The 27,458-nt window shown below is 40.2% G+C and overlaps 1 protein-coding gene across 3 annotated transcripts; it reads left to right on the top strand.

Annotated features, from left to right (window-relative positions):
* Positions 1-50: 50 nt before the first annotated feature.
* On the top strand, positions 51-25,286 carry C4H5orf22 (chromosome 4 C5orf22 homolog). Of its 3 annotated transcripts, none has more exons than XM_055112478.2 (10): positions 51-254; positions 2,077-2,222; positions 3,549-3,698; positions 6,065-6,494; positions 8,744-8,806; positions 9,076-9,197; positions 13,421-13,487; positions 16,263-16,460; positions 19,094-19,233; positions 23,264-25,286. In XM_055112478.2, exons 1-10 carry the CDS (start codon positions 174-176, stop codon positions 23,391-23,393), a joined length of 1,527 nt encoding a protein of 508 aa, XP_054968453.1. In that variant the 5' UTR covers positions 51-173; the 3' UTR covers positions 23,394-25,286. The 3 variants fall into 3 exon arrangements, with proteins under 3 accessions (XP_054968453.1, XP_003818565.1, XP_054968454.1); XM_055112479.1 differs by having other exon boundaries at positions 174-254; positions 2,077-2,130; XM_003818517.5 differs by lacking the exon at positions 16,263-16,460 and having other exon boundaries at positions 87-254.
* The last annotated feature ends 2,172 nt before the right edge of the window (positions 25,287-27,458 follow it).

Below are 27,458 nucleotides of genomic sequence, written 5' to 3'. Positions count from 1 at the left end.
AGCAAAAGACCCTTTGGAGCTCGCGCCCCCTCCCCCCACGTCCTCCAATCCGAAAACGCAACCGGGTGAGGGAGCGCTTCCGGCCGGAGAGCGCTGGCCGGGTTGAGGCGCCGGCTTTCCCGGGTCTTCTCCAGCTGCCACCGCTTTACTGCAAAACTGACGGGCGCAAAAACATGAGTGACTCCGCGGGAGGGCGCGCTGGTCTCCGGCGTTACCCCAAGCTCCCAGTGTGGGTGGTGGAGGATCATCAGGAGGTGAGCGGACGGCAACAGGGCTCTGGGGCAGAATCAGCGGAAGCCCTGACGCTCAGAGGGCCAAGCAGAGGGCGCAACCTTAGCATCGGAGGCCAGAGAGTTAACCAGAGTTAAACTGCCCTATTCCGTTGTTGTGGAGAGGACCCCAAAACAGCTAACTAGGAAGAATGAGAACTGACATTTATGGGCGCTTCCTACGAGTCGGGGCAACTTATTTACCTCGGTTTGCCCCCAAATCCCAGAACCAAACAAAAGGTGGCATCGGGATTCGAAACCGGACAGTCTGGCTGCAGAGCCCTGTGTCCTTAACCTGCAGTTAACTCTGGCTTCCAAGTGTCTCCTGGAATCGCTACCACAGCCCTGCTGTTTAGATGGGAGGCTTTATGCTTGGAACGTGGGCTCTGATCTGAAATGGGGACAGTAATCGTAGGACTCACAGGGCTCTTAGGAGTATTATTGTGTGCATACTGTGTTTAAAAATCTTTTTTTTTTTTTTCTTTTTTGAGACGGAGCCTCTCTCTGTTACCCAGACTGGAGTGCAGTGGCGCGATCTCGGCTCGCTGCAACCTCCGCCTCCTGGGTTCGAGCGATTCTTCTGCCTCAGCCTCCTGAGTAGCTGGGACCACAGGCATGCATCACCGTACCCAGCTAATTTTTGTATTTTTAGTAGAGACGGGGCTTCGCCACGTTAGCCAGGATGGTCTGAACGTCTGACCTCACGTGATCGGCCCCCGCCGGCCTCCCAAAGTGCTGGGATTGCAGGCGTGAGCTACTGCGCACGGCCCATATTGCGTAAAAAAAAAAAAAAAAAAAAAAAAAAAAAAAAAATTTAACACGGTGCCCTGCATAGATAAACACTAAAAGGGGTTTCCATGTTTATGGCCATGCTGATTTACAGTAGCCAAATTGGTGTCTTAATCTAGACTTTTCCAAGTCAACAAAGGAGGCCCATGGATCTAATAAATATGTTTTAAAGTAGCATCAGTAGGCTTGGGATGGGAGGCAGTTCTCTGGATGTTAAAAAAGAAGAGGGATTTACTGATGGTGACAGCTAATAGGAGAGGAAGATAGGTTTCTCAGGACCTGGATATAGTGTCTATGACCTTGAGAGAATGAGAAAGCCTAGGTTAGACGGTGCTTTCAAATTAGGTATTAAACCTAGAATTAGAGAAGATGTAAGAGGAGAAAAGGCCTTTACAGACCACCTAGCCCAACCCCACCATTCTAAAGGTACCAAAAAGACCCTAACCAGCCTGGACAGCAGAGCGAAATCCCATCTCTACAAAAATAGAAGTGAAAAAATTAGCTGGGCTTAGTGGTGCGTGCCTGTAATCCCAGCTACTCAGGAGACTGAGGTGGGAGGATCGCGTGAACCCAGGAGTCCAAGGCTGCAGTGAGCCATGATCACACCACTGCTTTCCAGGCTGGGCAACTGACAAGACCCTATCCCTTTTTAAAGGAAAAAAAAAGAATACTTTGAGACCTAGGGTACCTTGAACACCTAGTTAATGTTAGAACAGGCATTAAGCGGTAGTTTGTTCCTGAGCCCCAGTCCTGGTCTGTTTCCCCACATGACCTGTTGAGTTCAAGGGGGCAGCAGGAAGGCAGCTGGAGATGCAGGTTGGAAGTTCTGAGGACAAAGTAATGCTTGAGATTATCACCTGCACCATCTACAGTAAACAAATTTTATGTTTTTCCACTTTACAGCAACATAGTATGCTTTCAATTATGTGCATTATTTAGCATTGTTTTTCAGTCTGCAGTTGAGTGTGTGCTCGTGGTTTCAGTGTTAATTCTTATTGTGTGCCTGTGTCTTTTACAGGTTCTACCCTTTATATACCGGGCCATAGGCTCAAAGCATCTTCCTGCCAGTAATGTAAGTTTTTTACATTTCGACTCACATCCAGACCTCCTTATTCCTGTGAATATGCCAGCAGACACCGTGTTTGATAAGGAAACACTCTTTGGGTAATATGTGATTTTATTCATGGTCTTTTGTGTTTGAAGTACAATTTGCAGTAGATAACAAGCAATTATAGGAAATAGACTTTGCTAAACTCATGGGTTTGGGGGTTTTTTGTTTGTCTTTTTGTCTTTTTCATTTTATTTAGAACAAGTGTTGACAACTTTCTTAAAGAGCCAGATTAGCAAATATTTTAGGTTTGCTGGCTATATGGTCTCTGTTGCAACTATTAATCTTTGCCTTTGTAGTGCGAAAGCAATCACAGGCACTGTGTAAAAAATGACAGTAGCTGTGTTCCAATAAAGCTTTATTTACAATCTGGGCATGGTGGATGAGCCTGTAGTCCCAGCTACTCAGGAAGCTAAGGTGGGAAGATCACTTGAGGCCAGCAGTTCCAGGCTGTGATCAAAGCCTGTGGATAGCTGCTGCACTCCAGACTGGGCAACATAACCAGACCCCATCTCTTAAAAGAAACAAACCAAAAAAACTTTGTTTACAGAAACAGCCTAGCCAATGTTTAATCCTTTTAATATTTGCCTTTATAGAGACCATTGGATTCTCACGTCTATTTCTGCATTTAGTCCATTGCCATATGTTGTTTTGGTTGAAATATATGATGAAGATTCAGGCTTTCACGGGCATGTAATTGGAAAAGGAAAGAATATTTTGATAGCCTTTTCAGATAATTGTGAATATTATTTGATAGTGCGCCAAAACTTGAAAAGTAGTAGTTTATTAAAGCTTATTTGAAATGTAGAATTCAGCAATTCAGTATCAAGTGTGAATAACCATAGTTTCTTGACCACTCCTTTCAAGATAAATGGTGTTCACCTCGAAGTTCAATCACAAGTGCTTTTCCTTGAGACAACTGTTATGCTTCAAACTATGTAGCAGGAGAGCTTTCTATGCATTTCTCATTTTGCCACACATAATATTTAAAAATGTATACTCAGGATGGAAATTTAATAAAATCAAGATGTTCTCGAATGAAACTTTTATATTTATTTATTTATTTATTTTGGCAGTGGTTGGTAATGAAGAATATAGTAACTACTAACAGTTTGGTGCTGCTGCCTTAATTAATGTTGGAACATCAACCCACCAGTGCCTTTGCACCATCTTTGCAAATGTCAGTAAATGAAAACAGGAAATAATACCTTAGTATTTTCATGAAAATAGTTTTGTAATAGTGATGTCCCTGAAAAAGTCTCAGGAACCACTCTAGGGACCACACTTTGAGACCTGTGGTCTTAAAATGTTGTGGATAAAATTACACTTGGGAAAAAATAAAAAATAAAAGTTTTAATGTTGTCTCTATGTTTCTTTTCCAGAGAATTAAGTATTGAAAATTGGATTATGCCTGCAGTTTATGCTGGCCATTTTTCACATGTAATATGGTTTCATCCCACATGGGCTCAGCAAATCAGAGAGGGCAGGCACCACTTTTTAGTAGGCAAAGACACTTCTACCACAACAATCAGGTAATTTCCTCATATTTGTGAATATGGAAGTGATTGAATGTTTCTATCTTATTTTGGATTCCTATAATAACTTCATAAGTCTCTGCACACAAATAGGGTCAGATTAAGCCTCGACTTCTCCAAAGAGTTCTCAAAACACGAAGAACAAACTTTTAAGTCTCTTGATATTCTTCATGTACCATTTATATTTAGTTGCTGGTCAAATTAGATTTTGAATGTGATCATTATCCTCTGGAATTTGGGCTTCATTGGTGATTAACTCCTTAAACCATTGAAGTATCTTATAGATTTATATATTCAGTAGTACATTTTACTGTTTCCTGTCAATATAACTGTTGTCTGCTGAATTTGCCGCAGTGGCTCACGCCTGTAATCCCAGCACTTTGGGAGGCCAAGGTGTGCAGAAGACGAGGTCAAGAGATCGAGATCATCCTGGCTAACATGGTGAAACCCCGTCTCTACTAAAAATACAAAAACAAATTAGCTGGGCGTGGTGGCAGGCGCCTGTAGTCCCAGCTACTCAGGAGGCTGAGGCAGGAGAATGGCGTGAACCCAGGAGATGGAGCTTGCGGTGAGCTGAGATCGTGCCACTGTACTCCAGCCTGGGCAACAGAGCGAGACTCTGTCTCAAAAACAAAACAAAAAACAAACAAAAAAAAAAACAATAATTAGCAGTGAAAGGGCAAAATTATCTCACTTTGATTTTTTTTATAAATCCAACTGCTGAATAAGTAGATTTGGGGCTTTAATTTTCTTTATAATATAATTAGTTTCAGATAAGTACTTAACCTAAAGTAAATTACAGTATTCTCTGACTTGAGATAAATATGCAACTGTTTTTATTGTATAAGCTATTTAACAATGTTTTGTGTATCTTGTGATACTATAATACTTTCAGAAATATCAATATCTTCTTGACTTTAAAATTCTCTTGTGATGGGATAAATATTTTAAACAGTATAGCCATAACTTTCTAGAACCTTAAGGATAATGGAGTGAAATGGTAATACGTTGAAAATCAGATAGTCTTCCTCATTGAAAATGATACTTTATTTCTAATTTATTCTTAATGATACAATTAACTTTTGTAGTATATAATCTTGTCATTTGCACAAATAGCTTTGTTGTGATATATGAAAATTGTATTTATTTCAGATATAATTCAAAAGAAATAAGACTCAGCATATAAATATTGTACATACTACTGGTATATGTGAAATAGTAGTAGGGTTTTTATTGAGTACTTCAGTGAGTAGGCCTGATTTAACCTACAAAATCAAATAATTTTCAGCAATCTGACACAGACATTTGAAACTCCATGTGTGATTAACAATTTTGGAAGATTTTGATTCATGACTTTGGTTAATCCTGCAAGTAAAAATGTATGGAAGAGACACATATACATGTTGGTGTGCAGTTTGACAAATACTTGCATGTTTGTATGATAGGAACATGGGAAAACTGCTGTTATTAAAAAGAATATTAATTTAGGTTGGGGGATACAGCCTCATCTTAGGGTTGTACAGTTTTAATAAGCTTGGACATTAGTTTTACTATGTCATTAATCTATTCTTGGAAAATAGCTTTTACAGTTTATAGCTGTGTATGCTGGGAGAGGTCAAGTGGGAAATAAATATTAACCATGATTTTAGGTGGGTAAGGCATGCCTCTAGAAGAAGTATTTGGCTTCACTGTTTGAAGTATTTACCAAGTCACCTTTCATATTGAAAATATTATGGTTATATAGAAATTAACAAAGCTCTAAAATATGTCAGGGGGAGTTTCTATTAAGAGAAATTATTTCCAGATGAAACTTTTCTCTTCAATGATTTTTTGGATAAAGATTCAGCTGGTATGAGAGAGAACAAAGGAACACTGGCTTAAACAAGAGAGTTTATTCTTATATTAGAATTCACTATACACAGTCCAGGCGTATGTGGCAGCTCTAGAGTTTGGGGAACCCTAGTTCCTTCTACCTTTTTGCACCACCATCTCTAGAATATTGCCCTTGTCCTTATAGTCCAGGGTGGCTTGCCACCTCTGTGTTCATATGCCAGTCAGCAGGGAACAACAGGAGAGCAAAGCTCTGTATGATTTTCTTCCATTCACAACCACTGGCCTGAATTTAATCACATGGCCACACCAGGCTGCAAGGCAGACTGAAATGTAGTCTTTATATGGGGCAGCTGTGTGTCCGGCTAAGCATTTGAGGAATGCTATTTCTACAGAAGAACAGGAAGTATAAATACTAGAGACTGCTCTCAGTTTTTGTCAAATAGGTCCGTTCTTATATTTCTGCCATACCATAGTGAAATGTCAACTGATTTGCCCATTCTTCTTAAAAATCGTTTTTTCCTCTGATTCAGGGTTACAAGTACAGATCATTACTTCCTAAGTGATGGTCTGTATGTACCTGAAGACCAGCTAGAGAACCAAAAACCTTTACAATTGGATGTAATTATGGTAAAACCTTATAAACTCTGTAACAATCAAGAAGAAAACGATGCAGTGTCTTCTGCTAAGAAACCAAAGCTAGCCCTGGAAGATTCGGAAAACACTGCCTCTACTAACTGTGACTCTTCTTCAGAAGGACTGGAAAAGGACACAGCAACACAGAGAAGTGACCAGACTTGCCTAGAACCATCATGTTCACGTTCTTCTGAAAATCAGGAATGCCAGACTGCTGCCAGCACTGGGGAAATTCTGGAAATTTTGAAGAAAGGGAAGGCATTTGTTTTAGATATTGACTTGGATTTTTTTTCAGTCAAGAATCCCTTCAAAGAAATGTTCACTCAGGTAAATAATTGTATTTTTAACACATAGATCTTGAGAATTGTATGGCTTTTCTCTAGATGAGGAACCAGCAAACTCTTTAAACAGCCAGCTAGCAATTATTTTAGGCTTTGGGGTTCACATTCTCTACTAATACCCTTTTCTGTTGTTTTCTAAACCTTTTAAAGTTGTATATACCATTCTTAACTTGAGGGCCATACACAAACAGGCTATAGGCTGTGGATTGCCAACTCCTGCTGTAGATAGTATTCATTATTTTGCATTTATTAATTGGGGTAATGTATACATGGGTGATGGATAAAAATTAAGTCATACAGTACAGGTATATACAGTCAGCCCTCTGTATCCGTGGGTTCTGTATCCCTGGATTTAACCAGCCACAGATAGGAAATATTCAGAAAAAATAAAAAACAACTAGAAATAACAATACAAGAGTAAAAAATAATACAAATAAAAAACAATACAGTATAACAACTATTTACGTAGGATTTACACTGTATTAGATACCACAAGTAATTTAGAGATAAAGTATATGAGAGGGTATGTATATGTTATATGCAAATACTACACTATTTTATGTCAGGGACTTGAGCATCCACAGATTTTGGTATCCACAGGAGATCCCAGAACCAATCCCCCACGGATACCAAGGGACAAGTGTACATTGAAAAACAGCACTCTCTTATCCCCATTCCCTCAGTTCTTTGCTTCAGAAACAAATACTGTGATCAGTTTCTTGTGTATCTTTCCAGCGATATTCTATATATAAATCCTGTGTAACAGATTATTCCTTAAACAGTGATGTGCCTGATTACTCACCTAAATATTTGTAATAAATATTTGTAATGAAAGTTTCTAGAAGGTTACATAAGAAATTCAGTGACAGTTATTCCTTTTAGAGTGCTATCAGGAAACCTGGGAACACAAGGATTTGTATAGCCTAAATACCCTTTGGTACAATGGACTTTTTAAAAAGCATATATTACACTTTATTATTTAGTACCAATTTTTTAAATATCATTAGGAGAGACAGATGTTCATCTTTTTTTTTTTTTTAAGAGCATGTTCAGGCTGGGCATGGTGGCTCATGCGTATAATCTCAGCACTTTGGGAGGCCAAAGCAGGAGGACCACTTGAGCCAAGGAGTTTGAGAACAGCGTAGGCAACGTAGCAAGACCCCATCTCTATTAAAAAAAAAAAAATTTCTTTTAATCTAGCCAGCCATAGTGGCACGTGCCTGTGGTCCAGCTACTCGGGAGGCTGAGATGGGAGGATCACTTGAGCCTGGGAAGTCAAGGCTGCAGTGAGTTGTGATCGTACCCCTGCACTCCAGCCTGGGTGACAGCGAGACCCCATCTCATAAAAAAGAAACATGTTCAAAAGTTAGGGGAGTTAAGTTCTGTTGTTACCTCTACTGCTTATTAGCTATATGATCTTAGGAAAATTACTTAACCTTTCTGACCCATAGTTTCTTCAAGTATCAAATCAGAATAATATACCCAACTCAGGATTGTTATAATGAATAAAGCACTGAAGATATGCCACAACATTGTGCTTAATGAATTTTAGCCCTTAGGTATAACCTCTTCCTGAGAATACTCCTAAATAGGATTACTGGGGCCAGGTGTACCCACCTATATAATGGATCCATGTAGCTGTGCGAAACAAGGGGAAACATTATCCTACAAAGTTTGTATAGCAAGCCTCTTTCTCCCCTTGTGTGGTGCCTCCTGACTGAGGTTCTATGTCTTTGACATTCTACCTCCAGTATTGCCTTTGTACTTCAGAGTTCTCTTCTGTTGTTAGAGAAATGGCTGCAAAGTGAACATAGGGAGTTCTTTGTTGTTGTTATTAAAGATATGCATATTTCCTGTAAACAGCTAAGTCTGTTTAGATCCTAGGACATGGCGTTTATATAGCGGAATATTTAAAATATTTTCATCTCGTGACCCATTAGCCACCAAGTATGCTTCCTTAGGTAATTTTTACATAGTATTACCATGCCCAGCTGGATAGAGTTGCCTTGAAGAAGTGATATTTACAATAAAACAAAATTTTACAATATTTACAATAAAATTATTACAATAAAAATCTAAAGTATACATTTTGCCTGATTCTCCCATACATACCTTTAAATAATTATCTAAGATGTTCTTGTATCACAAGGAAGGTTGTCTCTTCCTTAAAGCATATCATTAAAAAATTTTAACTTTTTTTTTTCTGGTATGTGGATTTTTTGTTTTGTTTTCCAGGAAGAGTACAAAATCTTACAAGAGCTGTACCAATTTAAGAAACCTGGCACCAACCTAACAGAGGTATCCTCCATTTGTTTCTTTGGAGTTTTATTCACTTATCATATAGCTAATATTATCTTGCAAATTACCACAGTGATCTCAAAGACTGCTCAAAGTGTGTGTGTGTGTGTGTGTGTGTGTGTGTGTGTGTGTGTGTGTATTGGCGAAGCCCATGGTTAGTACTTGAAAATTATGTTTTAACTAATAGAGCCAAGTTTTTTTTATAATGGGATGTTGCTTGTTTTTTGAAAGAATAACTATATAATCTCAGCTTTTCAATGTATTTAAAGGAAGATTTGGTAGATATTGTTGATACTCGAATTCATCAATTAGAGGATTTAGAAGCCACTTTCGCTGATTTGTGTGATGGTGATGATGAAGAAACGGTACAGAGATGGGCCTCAAACCCTGGGTAAGACTCTCAAACATTTTTTTCCCCCAACTCTACTAACTTTCAGTCCTAGATATGTTCCTAAATTTGCAAGATACATTGCTTTTAAAAAAGTAGTATTCAGCTACTTGGGACACTGAGGCAGGAGAGGATCACTTGAGGCCAGGAGTTCCAGACCAGCCTGGGTAATGTAACAAGACCCTGTCTCTAAAAAAAGGTTTTTTAATTAGCCAGATATGGTGGCACCTACCTGTAGCCACTACAGCCACTGCTCCCAGCTACTTGGGAGGCTGAAATGGGAGGATTGCTTGGGCCAAGGAGTTTGAGGCTGTAGTGGGCTGTGATCATGCCACTGCACTCTACCCTGGGTGACAGAGACTTGTCTCAAAAAAGAGAGAAAAAAAAGAATTAGTATTTCAACACATTTACTAACAATAGTAGACATTATTGAGCGTTTTCTGTGTACCCTTTATCTAAGATTTTTCCTTGCCTTATCTCATGTACTCCTTACAACAGTCTTATGGTTTTATTATTATTATGTCAATTTTATAGATGAGGAAACCAAGGTTAAGTAAATTGCCCCAAGTCACATAGTAAGTGGGCATGTTTTTAGTCTTTGTATGGTAGCTGCCCCTAAATATGAGATACTATACAAGTCTTAAAGAGAATTAAAGATGAGTAGTACATAGGCATTCCCTGTTCTAAGTAGAACAAGAAAAAAATACTAACCTAACAACAGAAAAGTAAATTACTTGACAAGTAAATTACAATGCGAAAACTTGGCTGGGCGTGGTGGCTCACGCCTGTAATCCCAGCACTTTGGGAGGCTGAGGCGGGCGGATCACGAGGTTAGGAGATCGAGACCATCCTGGCCAACACGGAGAAACCCAGTCTGTACTAAAAATACAAAAAAAAAAAAATTAGCCGGGCATGGTGGTGGGCGCCTGTAGTCCCAGCTACTCGGGAGACTGAGGCAGGAGAATGGCGTGAATCCAGGAGGCGGAGCTTGCAGTGAGCTGAGATTGCATCACTGCACTCCAGCCTGTGGAGACTGAACTTTTTTTTGAGACTCCGTCTCAAAAAAAAAAAAAAAAAAATGCAAAAACTTAGCTTCTTTTAAGGAAAACCCAACCACAAGTGGAAGGGTATTTTCAATCTCTTGACGTGAAGGAGCAGTATTTGAAGGCTAGATTCTCCATCAGGTAATTTATTTGACTGACTGTTCATATTACCTTGAAAGAATGGAGAGAGAAGTTCTTTTTGAGTGAAAGCCTTTAGTATTGAAGCTGGAGTGAAAGAATATTGACATAAATATTACAGTGATTTTTCTCTAAAATAATTCTTAAATCATGTAATCTCAAACAGCCAGAAAACTAAAATAAAACCATCAAACAAACTTTTTGTCCCCATGAGCATAGGAAAACCAGAACTAGCTTATTTTAAAACTAATCTCCCACCAACTGTCATATTATTCTCTCTGGTGTAAACAAAAGAAAATCAGTTGTAAGGTAGCAAGATAAAACGGGAAATTAGAATCAATAGTACTTTAGGCCAGAGCATGAGCAGCCACTAAGATTTGTCATGTTTTGGTTATTAAAAATAATTCAGCAGATCTCTAGAAGAATATGGAAAAAGCTGAAACAGTGGTTGCCTCTGGGGAGAGGAATTCTATGGCTAAATGATGAAGTATATGAGTGAGAAATTACTTCTTTTGCTATGTGCACGTATTATCTATTCAAAATACTCATTGTAATTTTTACTTAAAATATTCAGAAACATCCCTAAAATGTAAACATCATAAAGCTTTAATTATTGACACTAACAAAGCAGTGATGTGGAAGAATAATTCACAGTAATATTAATCACATCAGTAAGTATTGATTAGGCACTTTAACATCAGTTAATGGCCGGGCGTGGTGGCTCACCTCTGTAATCTGAGCACTTTGGGAGGCCAAGGTGGGCAGATCGCCTGAGCTCAGGAGTTCGAGACCAGCCTGGGTGACATGGTGAAATCCTGTCTCTACAAAAAAATTAAAAAAATTAGCCAGGCATGGTGGCATGCGCCTGCAGCCCCAGCTACTTGGGAGGCTGAGGTGGGAGGATCACTTGAGCCTGGGAGGTCAAGGCTGCAGTGAGCTGAGATCGCACCACTGTTCTCCAGCCTGGGTGACAGAGGGAGACCCTGTCTCAAAAAAAGAAAGAAAAAAAAATCAGTTAATGCTTTTTCCTCTTTAGTATAGGTTTCTAAAATGATTCCCTGTTTTTTGAAATGATAGAAGAGGGAGATAGAAAAATAAGTCACAGGACAGGAGTCTTCCTAGAAATACTGAAAAATACCTATTATTTTGTTATTTCATGAAGTCTCAAGCTAAGTTTAAAACTTCAACAACAACAAAATAGGCCTGGAAACCTTGGAATCCTAAGTCCAGCCCACAGACTTCCACTGAAACCCACTCTGCCTACTGAGCATGCCCAGTTAGCTCCTCATCACCAGCAGAGAGTTCTATCACAGACTTGAAGATATGATGAGACTGCAACAGTAGTGAGTTTAGACTGTGCTTGGTATTGAAGGGAGAAAAAAATAGCATAAAGGAAAAGTAGATGACACTGAAAGAAAAGTCTCCCCAAACCAACCATGACCCTAAAGAGCCAGACCCTTGGCATGGAGGCTTCACTATGTCTAGGGAAGTGAGGTGGGTGGTTAGGGTCCAGAAGCCTAGAAAATGTCATTAATTAAAAGGAAAAAGTAACAGGACAAGTGGGCAAGCAGGCAGGCCTCCATGCCTCCTTTTTTCTTTCTTTTTTTACTCCCAGCAAATTCGTGAATATTTGTAGAGGAGGAATTAAAACACTAGAAGCATTAGCCAATCAGAGCTTCCAAAAGGTCCACCTAAATTTAATACCTTAAAAGCATCAATGTGGCCGGGTGCGATGGCTCATGCCTGTAATCCCAGCACTTTGGGAGGCCAAGGCGGGCGGATCATGAGGTCAGGAGGTCGAAACCATCCTGGCTAACACGGTGAAACCCCATCTCTACTAAAAAATACAAAAAATTAGCCAGGCGTGGTGGCGGGCACCTGTAGTCCCAGCTACTTGGGAGGCTGAGGCAGGAGAATGGCATGAACCTGGAAGGCGGAGCTTGCAGTGAGCCGAGATCGTGCCACTGCACTCCAGCCTGGGCAACAGAGTGAGACTCTGTCTCAAAAAAAAAAAAAAATGCATCAATGTTATATCAGATGATGTAGGATTTTTCCGATTATAATTGTATTTACTGGCTAGGCCTGGGTTCACACCTGTAAAATCCCAACACTTGGGAGGCTAAGGTGGAAGGGTTACTTGAGGCCAAGAGTTTAAGACCAGTCTGGGCAACATAGCAAGACCCTATCTCTACAAAAAGATTTTAAAATTAGTTGGGTGTGGTGGGAGGCTGAAGTGGGAGATTCCTTAAGCCCAGGAGTTCGAGGCTGCAGTGAGCCATGATCACACCACTGCCCTGTAGCCTGGGTGGTAGCGAGATCCTGTCTCAATAGTAATAATAATTGTATGTACAAATAAACATGTCCTTAATTTTTTTTTTTTTTTTTTTTTAGCTTTCAGGAAACAGCCTTTTTTCATCACAGCATGCTAAAAACACTTAGTTTTCTTGCTAATCAAAATAATTTTTTTTTTTTTTTTTGAGACAGTTTCACTCTTGTCACCCCGGCTGGAGTGCAATGGTGCGGCCTCAGCTCACTGCAACCTCCGCCTCCCGGGTTCAAGCAATTCTCCTGCCTCAGCCTCCCGAATAGCTGGGATTACAGGCATGCACCACCACACCCGGCTAATTTTGTATTTTTAGTCAAGACAGGGTTTCACCACGTTGGCCAGGCTGGTCTCGAACTCCTGACTTCAAGTGATCCGCCCGCCTCGGCCTCCCAAAGTGCTGGGATTATAGGCATGAGCCACCGCACCTGGCTTCAAAATAATTTTTAAAGTCAGTAGAACTTCCCATTTTTGAAGAAGAAATCTCATTTTCTTGAATGCTCACTTTTAGTCTTTAACACAATCTGTAATCTTTTGGGTAAGAAAACAGGAAACATTTATTTCTTAATATTTTAAGATATTTGAACAGCTTTATCTTTTATTTCCCAAGTGCCATATGAAGCATGTTATTATGGTAAATGTTAGTATAATGTATCATTTGCTATTGTCATTTTAGTTGTGGTGGTTGTGATGTTTAATTGAGTGGGATGGCTTTTTTCCAGAATGGAATCACTAGTTCCCCTTGTACAGAGTTTGAAAAAACGGATGGAAGTACCAGACTATGAAATGGTAAATATTTTATATTAACGTGTAAAATTGACCCTTTGTAAAGACAATTTTCTGGGTAGAAGAATTTGCTTTTTGTTAAAGTGGTTCATTTTTGTTTGTGTTCCTGTGAAGTCTGAACAATTATTAAGAAAAGAAATGAGTGAAAAAAATACATACATTGAAACAGAATACTGTTTTCCTGGAAAAGTCTTCCAGGAAAAACTTTTTTTTCTCAATTTTACGTATGAAGCAAAAGTCCTGTGTGTTTTTTGTAATTGTGTCTGTGGTCAGATCTCTCTTCACCAGACAAAAGAAAAGTACACAATTTCTAAAATGGTCCATTTTTTATTGACGAGTATTTATACTGCCTTTTGCCTTCCTTCTTTTCCTCCCTATTTAAAAACTTTTCCGTTTGTAAAAACCACAAGACAAAGAAAAAAGAGAGAGCTGTGACTAGCACATTTTAAATGTGTTAGCTGTTTGTCAACAGGGATCTGAATGCTATGGCCAAAGATACTTTTAGTCATAATTTATTTGTATATCATTTTGCAGTCTTTGAAGCATATATTTTCCCATTTGACCTGGTACTTGAGATGAGAAAGCTATAGCTTAAAATGTTCAAGTGACTTTTCTCAGATTTGATGCCAGGGCTAAGACTTCCAAGTCTCCTTCCTCTTAGTGTGGTCTTTCTCTTACTTCAGTAAGCTGGGTTTGCATATTTTATTTACTTATGGAATACAGTCAGACCGCTGTGTTTGACTAAAGTTGAAGTATTGATTTAAGTATTGATTGAATTTATAAGAATTTGCTGGTACTCTTTAAAATAAGAGATGTCTATTTTCACACTGCTGATAAAGACATACCTGAGACTGGTCAATTTACAAAAGAGATTTAATGGACTTACAGTTCCATATGATTGGGGAGGCCTCATAGTCATGGCGGAAGGTGAAAGGCATGTCTCACATGGTGGCAGACAAGAGAGAGAGCTTGTGCAGGGAGACTTTTGTTTTTAAAACCGTGAGATCTCGTGAGACTCATTCACTATCACGAGAACAGCACAGGAAAGACCCACCCCTACAATTCAATCACCTCCCATCGGCTTCCTCCCACGACGTGGGAATTGTGGGGGTTACAATTCAAGATGAGATTTGGATGGGGACACAGCCACACCATATCATTCCACCCTTAGCCCCTCCCAAATCTCCTGTTCTCGAATTTCAAAACCAATCCTGCCTTCCCAACAGTCCCTCAAAGTCTTAACTCATTTCAGCATTAACTCAAAAGTCCACAGTCCAACATCTCATCTGAGACAAGGCAAGTCCCTTCCACCTATGAGCCTGTAAAATCAAAAGCAAGTTAGTTACTTCCTAGATACAATGGGTGTACAAGAATTGGGTAAATACAGCCGTTCTAAATGGGAGGAATTGGCCCAAAGGGGCAATGCAAGTCTGAAGTCCGTCGGGGCAGTCAAATCTTAAAGCTCCAAAACGATCGTCTTTGACTCCATGTCTCACATCCAGGTCACCCTGATGCACAAGGTGGGTTCGCATTGTCTTGGGCAGTTCCGCCCCTGTGGCTTTGCAGGATACAACCTCCCTCCTGGCTGCTTTCATGAGCTGGTGTTGAGTGTCTGCAGCTTTTCCAGGCACACGGTACAAGCTGTCAGTGGATCTACCATTCTGGGATCTGGAGGACGGACAGTGGCCCTCTTCTCACAGCTCCACTAGGCAGTGCCCCTAGGGACTCTCAGTGGGGATCCGACCCCACATTTCCCTTCCACACTGCCCTAGCAGGGGTTCTCCATGAGGGCCCTGCCCCTGCAGCAAACTTCTGCCTGGGCATCCAGGTGTTTCCATACATCTTCTGAAATCTGGGCAGAGGTTCCCAAACCTCAATTCTTGACTTCTGTGCACTCGCAGGCTTGATCAACACCACACGGAAGCTGCCAAGGCCATCCTCTGAAACCACAGCCCGAGCTCTATGTTGGCCCCTTTTAGCCATGGTTGGAATGGCTGAGACACAGGACACCAAGTCCCTAGGCTGTACACAGCACTGGGACCCTGGGCCCTGCCCATGAAACAAGTTTTTCCTCCTAAATCTTCAGGCCTGTGATGGGAGGGGCTACCGCAAAGGTCTCTGACATGCCCCAGATACATTTTCCCTATTGTCTTGGGGATTAACATTTGGCTCCTCGTTACTTATGCAAATTTCTGCAGCCAGCTTGAATTTCTCCTCAAAAAATGGAATTTTCTTTTCTTTAACATTGTCAGGCTGCAAATTTTCCAAACTTTTATGCCCTGTTTCTCTCTTAAAACTGAATGCCTTGGCCAGGCACAGTGGTTCACGCCTATAATCCCAGCACTTTGGGAGGCCAAGGCTGGCGGATCATTTGAGGCCAGGAGTTCAAGACCAACCTGGCCAACGTGTTGAAACCCCGTCTCTACTAAAAATACAAAACTTAGCTGGGTGTGGCAGTGCACACCTGTAATCCTAGCTACTCAGGAGGATAAGGCAGAGAATCGCTTGAACCTGAGAGGCAAAGGCTGCAGTGAGCCGAGATGGTACCACTGCACTCCAGCTTGGGTGACAGAGTGAGACTCCATTTCAAAAAAAAAAAAAAAAACTGGATGCCTTTAACAGCACCCAAGTCACCTCTTGAATGCTTTGCTGCTTGGCAGTTTCTTCCACCAGATATGCTAAATCATCTCTCAACTTCAAAGTTCCACACATCTCTAGGGCAGGGGCAAAATGCCACCAGTCTCTGCTAAAATATAACAAGAGTCACCTTTGTTCCAGTTCCCAGCAAGTTCTTCATCTCCATCTGAGACCACCTCAGCCTGGATTTCATTGTCCATGTCATTATCAGCATTTTGGTCCAAGCCATTCAACAAGTCTCTAGGAAGTTCCAAACTGTCCAACATTTCCCTGCCTTCTTCTGAGCCCTCCAAACTGTTCCAACCTCTGCCAGTTCCAAAGTTGCTTCCACATTTTCAGGTATCTTTTCAACAGTGCTTCACTCTACTGGTACCAATTTACTGTATTAGTCTGTTTTCACGCTGCTGATAAAGACATACCCAAGACTGGGCAATTTACAAAAGAAAGAGATTTAATGGACTTAGTGTTCCACATGGCTGGAGAGGCCTCACAATCATGGCAGAAGGTGAAAGGCACATCTCACATGGCAGCAGACAAGAAGAGAGAGCTTGTGCAGCGAGACTTGTGTTTTTAAAACCATCAGATCTCCAGCTGGGCATAGTGGCTCACATCTGTAATCCCAGCATTTTGGGAGGCCGAAGCGAGCAGATCACTGAGATCGGGAGTTCGAGACCAGCCTGACCAGCAGGGAGAAACCCCATCTCTATGAACAATACAAAATTAGCCGGGCGTGGTGGCGCATCCCTGTAATCCCAGCTACTCGGGAGGCTGAGGCAAGAGAATCGCTTGAACCCAGGAGGTGGAGTTTGCGGTGAGCCAAGATCATGCCATTGTACTCCAGCCTGGGCAAAAGGAGTGAAACTCTGTCTCAAAAAAAGTAAAATAAATAAAACCATCAGATCTCCTGATACTCATTCGCTATCATGAGAACAGTGCAGGAAAGACCCACCCCCACAATCACCTCATACCAGGTTTCTCCCATGACACGTGGAAATTGTGGGAGTTACAATTCAAGGTGAGATTTGGGTGGAGATACAGCCAAACCATATAATGAGCAAAGCAAAAGAATATTTTGGTGAAACCTAAGCAAATCCAAGACTTAAACTTTTTTGTTTTAACTTTTTTTTTTCCCCCTGGGAGCGTACATTCAAATTGCCCTGAATAAACACTTCCAAGACTTACACTTTTTAAAAATGGTAATTAAGAAGATCGTTGTAAGATACTTAAGGTTTGAAAATGTTTAGAGGCCGGGAGCAGTGGCTCATACCTGTAATCCCAGCACTTTGGGAGGCCAAGGCAGGTAAATTGCTTGAGCCCAGGAATTTGAGACCAGCCTGGGCAACATGGCAAAACCCCGTCTCTACAAAAAATACAAAAATTAGCCAGGTGTGGTGGTGCACACCTGTAGTCCCAGCTACTTGAGAGGCTGCGGCAGGAGGATTGCTTGAGCCTGGGTGGTTACAATGAGTTGAGATCCTGCCATTGGACTCCAGCCTGGGCAACAGAGTGAGACTTTGTGTCAAATTTAAAGAGAGAAAGAAAATGCTTTGAATTCATACAATATTATCAAATATGTCTGCAGGCAGGTCTGCTTTAATCATTACATTGCATCTGGGTTTTTTTCGTTGGGTGGGTTTGATGTTTTTTGGGGGGCAGGGAATGGCTAGGGCCCAGTCACAGATTGTGTAATCCATTATGATGTGCCCTACAGCTGCAGAGATAGAACGCTAAATAGTTTTTATCATTTTGGCAAAATGAACATCCAGAATTCATCCTTTTATCACACTGACTGATCATTGCCAGTTAAATTGTTGATGTGTATCCAAAGCCTCCAATAAAATAGTTGATTAGTGTGTTTTTTCATACTTTGCACTTGTGTACTCTAGGCAAAACTATGACATAGTTAATTTCCAGTTTTCAAAACATTAAAGTTAAGGTTGCAGAATGGTAGCATGTGAGCCACTTCTAACTTTCAGGCAAGTTTAGTTTAGTGCTAAGACTAGAACATATTCCATTCAAATTTAAAACACATAGGTAGATAGCAGTAGCTTATGGTTATACATAAAGGATACACAAGAAAACAGTTTGGTTAAATAAAGTAGGATAAATATTTTCTCTTGTATCCTCTCAAAGCTTTGAATGTAGTACTAGGTGCACATATTAATATTTAAAAAGTAAGTAAAATAATGTGTTAAAAATGAGATAAGAATATGTACAATTTTTTTTTTTTTTTTTTTGAGACGGAGTTTCACTCTTGTTGCCCAGGCTGGAGTGCAATGGCACGATCTTGGCTCACTGTAACCTCTGCCTCCCATGTTCAAGTGATTCTCCTGCCTTAGCAGGAGAAGCTGGGATTATAGGCATGTGCCACCACGCCCGGCTAATTTTATATTTTTAGTAGAGACGGGTTTTCTCCATGTTGGTCAGGCTGGTCTCCAACTCCCGACCTCACGTGATCTGCCTGTCTCAGCCTCCCAAAGTGCTGGGATTACAGGCATGAGCTACCACGCCTGGCTTCAACTTTTTAGAATCTAGATGAAATGGATAATTTGATAGAAAATGTGAATTACCAAAATTGACCCAAGCCCAATAATCGTAAAATAAAGAAGTAGTTAAAGAATTATTCTAAAAAGAGGCATCTGGCCCAGACAGGCATATAGGCGAGTTCTACCAACACTTCAGAGAGCAGATAACTTTTATGACATAGAAACTGTTAGGGAAAAAATAATCCCAATGCATAAAAATATTAAAAATTAAAAGTTTTTCATATTTAAGGTGTTGGATATCCCAGTTACCCTGATTTGATCTTTATATGCTATTATGAATGTATTAAATTATCACATGTACCCTGAAAATATGCACTCTTTTATGTATCAGTAAAAGTAAAGATTTGTCAATAAGGCCATTAATGATTAAAGAAGCTTATAAAAACAACTGTCATACAGTGTAATTTTTAATTGTCTTATTTTCAGGTTCACCAGGCTGGTTTAACCTGCGATTATTCAGAACTTCCTCACCATATCAGCACAGAACAAGAAATAGAGTGTCTTATTCAATCTGTGCATTATTTACTGAAAAATTTACCAAATCCTACTCTTGTGACAATTGCAAGGTAAGTGTGTTCGGCAGAATAATGGCAAATCAGAGATGTGCACATCCTAATCTCTGGAACCTGTGAATATGTTACATTATATGGCAACAGGAAATTCACAGTGTGATTAACTTGAGGATTTTGAGATGAGATTATCCTGGATTTATCAGGTGGGCCCAATTTAATCACAAGGGTCATTAGAAGAGAAAGGCAGGAGGGTCAGAATCAGAGAGAGTGATTGGAAAATTCTACACTTCTTTGAAGGTGGAGGCCACAAGCTAAGGAACACAGGCAGCCTTTAGAAGCTAGAAAAGGCCAGGGGACAGATTATCCCTGGGATCTTACAAAAAGAATGCAGCCTTGTCAGCACCTTTATTTTAGGACTTCTGACCTCCAAAACTATATAATAAATTAGTGTTGCTTTAAGCTACTAAGTTTGTGGTGATTTTTTATAGCAGCAGTAGGAAACTAATACAATCTCTGTAGGTAAATATGATTACTAATAAAATAATACAAATTTTTTTTTTACCTACTCAGCTCAAAATTTAGATGTTGTATTTTCTCTTCCCTGTTTTTTTTTCTTTTCTTTTCTTTTTTTTTTTTGAGATGGAGTTTCGCTCTTGTTGCCCAGGTTGGAGTACAATGGCATGATCTCGGCTCACCGCAACCTCTGCCTCCCAGGTTCAAGCAGTTCTCCTGCCTCAGTCTCCAGAGTAGCTGGGATTACGAGGATGTGCCACCACGCTTGGCTAATTTTGTATTTTTCATAGAGACGGGGCTTCTCCATGTTGGTCATGCTGGTCTCGAACTCCCGACCTCAGGTGATGCGCTCGCCTCAGCCTCCCAAAATGCTGAGCTTACAGGCGTGAGCCACTGTGCCTGGCCCTTTCTCTTCCCTATTAGTGATGATACGCAAACAACGTAGTTACTGTTATCTTGTCTTTGACATTGGTAATATTCAGATGAACACAAGAATTCTCATTTCTGTGTCTACCAATTATTTAGCTGCTGCCATGTTTTAAATTTGAATATAATTGCTGAATAGTTATAACAATTTAATAATGCTTTCCTGTGTTAATTTTTGGGCTGGTTTTGTATGGAAGTATGAGATTCTAAAGTAAGTACTTTAAGTACTCAGGCTAATAATATGTAATTCATGACAAACATTTTGTAATATCCTTTTATCATTCTGAAATCTCATGTAACCTACCTATATATAATTTAAATATATATAGATAATATTCATAATATACATTATATATAGGTAATGTAACCTACTATACACATAATACCTATACACATAGGAGGAATTAAAGTAATTGGTAATAGAATATATTAAAATGCCAAACTAGACTCACATATTTAAGAGATGCAGTTAAAAATGTACTGTAGCAGTTATACTACGTGATGTAAATGTAGCAGTTACACATGCAAACAGATACCATGTGTTGACCAGATGCCATGAACAGCACTGCCATAATGACATTTTTTCAGTCATTGAACAGCCTCTTCATAAGGATCTGCAGTTAAAGTCCAATCTTTCCCCAATTGACAGAGTAGTTGCATTCCTGGAAAATTTAGTTCATATTTAAGCATTTTTTAAAAATACTTTTATATATAAACAAGTGTTCAGTTCTAGGCTGTATTAGTCTGTGTTCACACTGCTGATAAAGACATACCTGAGACTGGGCAATATACAAAAGAAAGAGGTTTCATTGGACTTATAGTTCCACGTGGCTGGGGAAGCCTCACAATCATGGCGGAAGATGAGGAGCAAGTCGTGTCTTACATGGATGGCAGCAGGCAAAGACAATGAGAACCAAGCAAAAGAGGTTCTCCTTATAAAACCCTCAGATCTCATGAGACTTACTACCACAAGAACAGTATGGGGGAAACCACTGCCATGATTCAATTATCTCCCACCAGGTCCCTCCCACTGCAATGGGAATTATGGGAGATACAATTCAAGATGAGATTTGGGTGGGGACACAGCCAAACTATATCATAGGCTCAAAAAATTAAAAATCACTTTTTCACTTACATGAGTACTCAGTAGACTTTGAAAATATTCAAGACACAGGACAACTATTCATATTGCAGGATGATCCTGCCTGTTGCAAGCCCTGTAGCAGCCCAGCCCTCTTATCCCAGTCCCCTAAATGTCAATAGCATCCCCTATTCATTGTGTCAATCAAAAATGTACTAAGAGATTTTCAAAACACCCTCATGGGAGTAGCTCCCATCAAGAACCACTCTAATAGTGTTTAAAGAAGTCAAAAATTGGCCAGGCACAGTGGCCTCACACCTGTAATCCTGGCATTTTGGGAGTTGGAGGTGGGTGGATCACTTGAGCTCAGGAGTTTGAGACCAGCCTGGGCAACATGGCAAAACCCTGTCTCTACAAAAGAACACAAAAAATTAGCCTAGGCATGATGGCATGTGCCTATCATCCCAGCTACTTGTGGAGCTGAGGCTGCAGTGAGCCAAGATCACACCACTGCACTCCAGCCTGAGTGACAAAATGAGACCCTGTCTCAAAAAAAAGAAGTCAAAAATCTTTCCAAAAGTATTGCAGTACCCTTTATTTGTTAAGACTTATAAATTGAGTTTTTACATATGACACTTTAAAGTAGGTCTTGCTGAGCATAGTGGCTTACACCTGTAACCCCAGCACTTTGGGATGCCAAGGTGGGTGGACTGCTTGAGCCCAGGAGGTTGAGGCTGCAATCAGCCATGATCATGCCACTGAACAACAGGAAGCTCTTGTCTCAAAAAATAAAATAGGCCTTTTTCCATATGTATATGTTACTATTTAATAAAGTTTCTCAAGCTAGACGTGGTGGTTCACCCCTATAATCCCAGCATTTTGGGAGGCCAAGGTGGGCGGATCACCTGAGTTCAGGAGTTCAAGACCAGCTTGGCTAACATGGTGAAACCCCGTCTCTACTAAAAATATATAAATTAGCCAGGCATGGTGGCAGGCATCTGTAATCCCAGCTACCCAGGAGGCTGAGGCAGAAGAATCGCTTGAACCCAGAAGGCGGAGATTGCAGTGAGCCGATATTGCACCACTGCACTCCAGCCTGGGCAACAAAGCGAGACTCTGTCTCAAAAAAAAAAATAAAAAATAAAGTTTCTCTTTATTATTTATTGTGTCTTAAATTTTCGCATCAAGCCACAAAAATAACCTGGTCACTAGAGCATAAAATGAGTTTATCAGTGGTCTTACAGATTATCTCTTTAGGTTTGAAATACTTGTACTAAGGAGTAGGCCAGATAACTAATTCCAGTTCCTTCTATAAAGATTTCTGTGCTGCTCTTCTCACTCTGTCCTCTAGAAGGCTTTATTCACCCTTATCCGGAACCAGGAGACACTGGTTAATCCAGCTGTAACTGGCAGCAGCATTGTAACTGCCCAGTGCAACTCAGGTTGCAGTTGGTAAGTTCTGGAAAGACTCCCAAAATACAGATATCTTCCCCAACCTACTTTGCTCTTTTCTGCTTCCTACTGCCTAGGAAAGTAAATCCAACACCAGCACATTGCCACATTTCATTTTGGACCAAGCCATGGATCCTTTATAATTTTGTAGTTAACAAATCATTTTTAGAAATAGGATCCTTTTATCAGTTGGAAAACCTCGACCCTCATCATTTCTAGCCCTAGCACACACATAATAAAAGATGTCCCATCGCTAAGATAATAAGCCCCTGTATTCCCAAGCAACATCTCACTTTCAGGCAAACAGTGGTCTAGCAATCAAGCATTAAGGTGCACACCGCATGTCACCTTGCACAGGTTAATCTCTTTCAGATTTCTTTAAAGGGATAGTAATTGTGCCTATTTCATAGAGTTGCTGTGAAAATTAAAGAACATAATTTATGTAAGGTGCCTAACATGGAGTAAACCTTTACTAGCTTTCAAATGATATTAATCCAAAATTCAGCACACCTTAATTTCTGTTTTACATTGAAATGAACACAGGCAGCTTTTCCTCACAGTATGATTTTATCCTATGTGTATTTTTCTTCTTTCTCTTTCTCTTGGTTCTAGGTCAAGTCTGGATGATTACTGTCCTTCTGACCAAGTTGACACTATTCAAGAAAAGGTCCTCAATATGCTACGTGCCCTCTATGGAAATCTAGACCTCCAAGTGTATGCAGCAGAGTCTCCTCCATCTTGAAACAAACAAAACATTAGGCTCCTGTTGTATCTTGGTTTAGTAACAGGCCTTTAATTAACTTATTTGTAAATGAGTCTTCCAGAGAACACTGTTTTATATTAACTTTCAGTTGAAATCCTTCAGATATTTTGAATCTCTAAACAACCATTGTCAGTTGTGGAATGATGGTAAATTTTTTGGCGTCAAGTCTAATAACCCCAACTGATAGAACTGTTGCTTATCTGTCTTCCTTAAGTATTTTTTAGGGTTTTGTTATTTGCTTTTTTTTTTTTTTTTTTTCACTTTTCCCCCAGGTCTATTGGGCTGTATGAGATTCATTCATACTTCATTTATTCATTCAACTAATATTTATTGAACACTTACATGTACCAGACATTATTAAGTGCTGGGTATATGGTAATGAACAGAATAGACAAGGCCCCTGCCCTTTTAGGGGAGACAGATGAGAAGTAAATTACAGGTTATGAGAAATGTTATGAAGGAAAGGACAACAACCGACATGTCTTAGTACTTAGGGTATCATGGCTTTATAGGAAAGTAACATTCTCTCTTTTTTTTTTTTAATTTTATAAAAATAGAGATGGGGTCTCACCATGTTACCCAGGCTGGTCTCAAACTCCTGGGCACAAGCAATCCACCTGCCTTCGCCTCCCGAAGTGCTGGGATTACAGGTGTGAGTCACTGCCCCAGCCAGAAACTAACATTCTCAAAAGCTACTACCAAAAAAACCCCACAAATTTGCCAATCCATGAAAGTATCATAGGAAGTCTACCTTTCCAAGGAATTTGGCATTGTGGCCCTGCTCTTGCCAAATGCTCTCCAGCATTGTTGGTATCAAGGTGGTCTGGTTGAGTAAACTTGACCAAACAAAAATTAACTGTTTTTTGCTTTTCTGTTTTCGTTTTGCTGATCAAAAAAGCCCTTCAGGGTCTTTTGTGCCTCCAGGAGGTCGTTGTAGATATCAATAATATAGTGCCTAAGTGCCACTTTATTGGCAAGTCTAGATTGATACTTTTTTCAGATAAACCAGCTTTTTATGTAAAGAGTAAGGGAAAAAGTTAAATCTTTAATTCTGACCTGCCATAAATACCCAAAGATATAAACTGTCTTCCACCACCCCCCTCATAACTAAGACATCCTTCCTGAGTCACTCTTAATCATGAAACTTGATTTTCTCAATTGGCCAGTCTTCTGATCTTTAGTATCTCTTTAGTTCAGTAATTTTTACCTACCTACTTGATTTATTTTCCTTTAAAAGGTGAAATGACATTTAAAGAAAAACACCCATCATTCCTCAGTCCCAACACAGCAGTTCTTTTCACTCTTGCTTGTAACTTTCAGGCCTTACCCACATGTGTTCCTATAGAGTTGCATGTAGCTAAAATTATAGTGTGCTGCCTAACTTTGTGCTAATAACCAAGGACACACATTATCATTGCCTCTCAGTGGATGGCACCTGACCCCATTTTTCCAAGGATTCTATTTTCCAGTGAATTTTTGTCAACGAGTTAATTTCCCAAGTCTGATAGCATGAATGCTTATTTGTGCTGTGAAAAGCAGAGCAGCCTGACTCAGCTTTCCATTTTCATAGGATAATATGTGCCAAAAAAGGTTTATTTTCTTGGTAAAATCAGAATTGTAGAATTGTGCTATTTTTAATTTTTTAAATGTTTGGTTAGAGCTTATAGACATTACTTTTATGATTATTTTGTGTGCTAAATAAGTTAAAGGGTATGTTTTGAACTATAGCACTAATTAATGTGTGTGATCTTAGTATATTGATAGCTTTGATTTTGTGAGTGGTTTACTAGTCATTTATTATGATTCCCATGAACTCTGATATGATTCATTGTGGTTTTAACTCAGGTTGAATAAAAGCATCCATTTCTTTTATAGGAAGGTTTGTTTAATTCTCATGTTCTGTGATCAACTCTTTGAGAATAAAATTCAGTCCCTAATAGTTGAAAAGAATCAACTTAGTAAATTATGTCTTGCACATTCCAAATAGGAAGGTATTTACTTTATCAAGATGTGTTTCATTTGTGTTCTAAGTACCAGTGAGGGGATACTGTGGTACAGTGTTTTGAATTGTGTACTAATATCACTAAAGCATGGGATTTTAGTGGCTTTTTAAAAAATGTGACTTAAGTCTAAGCATAGACTTTAACTTAATAAGTTGTGTATTTCCTAGTATCTACGGGGAAAAAATTTAAGTCCAGCCTTTCATAATAACCTTTTGACTGTCAATTTTAGATCTCTTTAGAAACATTTCCTATAGTTGGCCAGGCGCGGTGGCTCACGCCTGTAATCCCAGCACTTTGGGAGACCGAGGTGGGCGGATCACGAGGTTAGGAGATCGAGACCACCCTGGTTAACACAGTGAAACCCCGTCTCCACCAAAAATACAAAAAAAAAAAAAATTCTCCAGGCGTGTCGGCAGGCGCCCGTAGTCCCAGCTACTCCGGAGGCTGAGGCAGGAGAATGGCGGAAGCCCAGGAGGCGGAGCTTGTGGTGAGCCAAGATCGCACCACAGATTCTGTCTCCAAAAAAAAAAAAGAAAAGAAAAATATTTCCTATAGGCATGGGTCTTTATGTGTTCTAGCTTCTCAAGGAGCTCTTAGTCAATCCCCTTCACACTTTTTTTTTTTTTTTTTTTTTTTTGGAGGTAGGGTCTCGCTTTGTTGCCCAGGCTGGAATGCAGTAGTGTGATCTTCGCTCAGTGCAGCTTCAACCTCCTGGGCTCAAGCGATCCTCCTATCTCAGCCTCCCAAGTAGCTGGGACTACAGGTGTGTGCCACCATGCTAGGCTTTTTATTATTATTATTTTGTAGACATGAAGTCTCACTATGTTGCTCAGGCTGGTCTCAAACTCCTGGCTCAAGCAATCCTCCTGCCTCAGCCTCCCGAAGTGCTGGGATAACAGGCGTGAGCCACCATGCCTGGCCTCCTTCACTCTTTTTATGATAATCTCTCCTAGTCTTGACTTTGTTTTCGCAGCAGTGGCCCTGGCTTGCTGGTAGTAAATTCATCATACTGCCAGTAGTTTATAGTCAGTGGTGTGTTTCTCAGTACAAGATTCTCTCATTCACTGTACATCTCAAGAGAGAGCACTTTAGTGAAACTTCAGTTTTTGTTTGACATCTTTCAGAAATGCTTGACATACAGTCTTGCCTTCTCAAAGTATAGTGATACTTTGCTGAGAATCAGCATTTTTTATTGTAATTTTTTTTTTTTTTTTTTTTTTTTTTTTTTTTTTTTTTTGAGACGGAGTCTCACTCTGTCGCCAGGCTGGAGTGAAGTGGTGCGATCTCGGCTCAGTGCAAGTTCCGCCTCCTGGGTTCATGCAATTCTGCCTCAGCCTCCCAAGTAGCTGGGACTACAGGCGCATGCCACCATGCCTGGCTAATTTTTGGATTTTTAGTAGAGACGGGGTTTCACCATGTTGGCCAGGATGGTCTCGATCTCTTGACTTCATGATCCACCCGCCTCAGCCTCCCAAAGTGCTAGGATTACAGGCGTCAGCCACTGTGCCCGGCCTATTGTAAACATTTAAGATGTACGACATGATGTTTCGATATACATAGTAAAAAGGTTACTATAGTCAAGTAAATCAACATATCCACTTTTCACATAGTTGCCCTTTGTGTGTGCCTGTATGTTTATGTTGACAAGAGCACCTAAAAATCTCTTAGTAAAATCCTGAGTGAACTGCAGCATTATTAACTGTAGTCCTCTAGGCTTAGCTCATCCTGTGTGTCAGCCACTTTGCATTCTTTGACCTACATTACCCATTTCCTTCTCTCCACTGCTTGTTAGAACCACTGTTTTATTCTCTAGCTCTGTACGTTTGACTTTTTTTAGGCTTCACATGAAAGTGAGGGTCAGTTTTATAAACACTCATTGTCCTGCTCTGCTGTGTCGACTTCAGTGGTAGCACTTTTGTTGCAGTTGCAGTGCTTGTTTCTGCACTAATTGGTCTTGGGCTGCCTCTTGCTTTTGCAGTTCTAGCTGCACCCTGGGATTCCAGACATCAGCACCATCCTTTCCCTTTATTCTCATTTGCAT

Source organism: Pan paniscus, chromosome 4 (assembly GCF_029289425.2).
Source record: "Pan paniscus chromosome 4, NHGRI_mPanPan1-v2.0_pri, whole genome shotgun sequence".
Lineage (NCBI taxonomy): Eukaryota > Metazoa > Chordata > Mammalia > Primates > Hominidae > Pan > Pan paniscus.
This window is presented reverse-complemented; position numbering and strand designations above follow the sequence as displayed.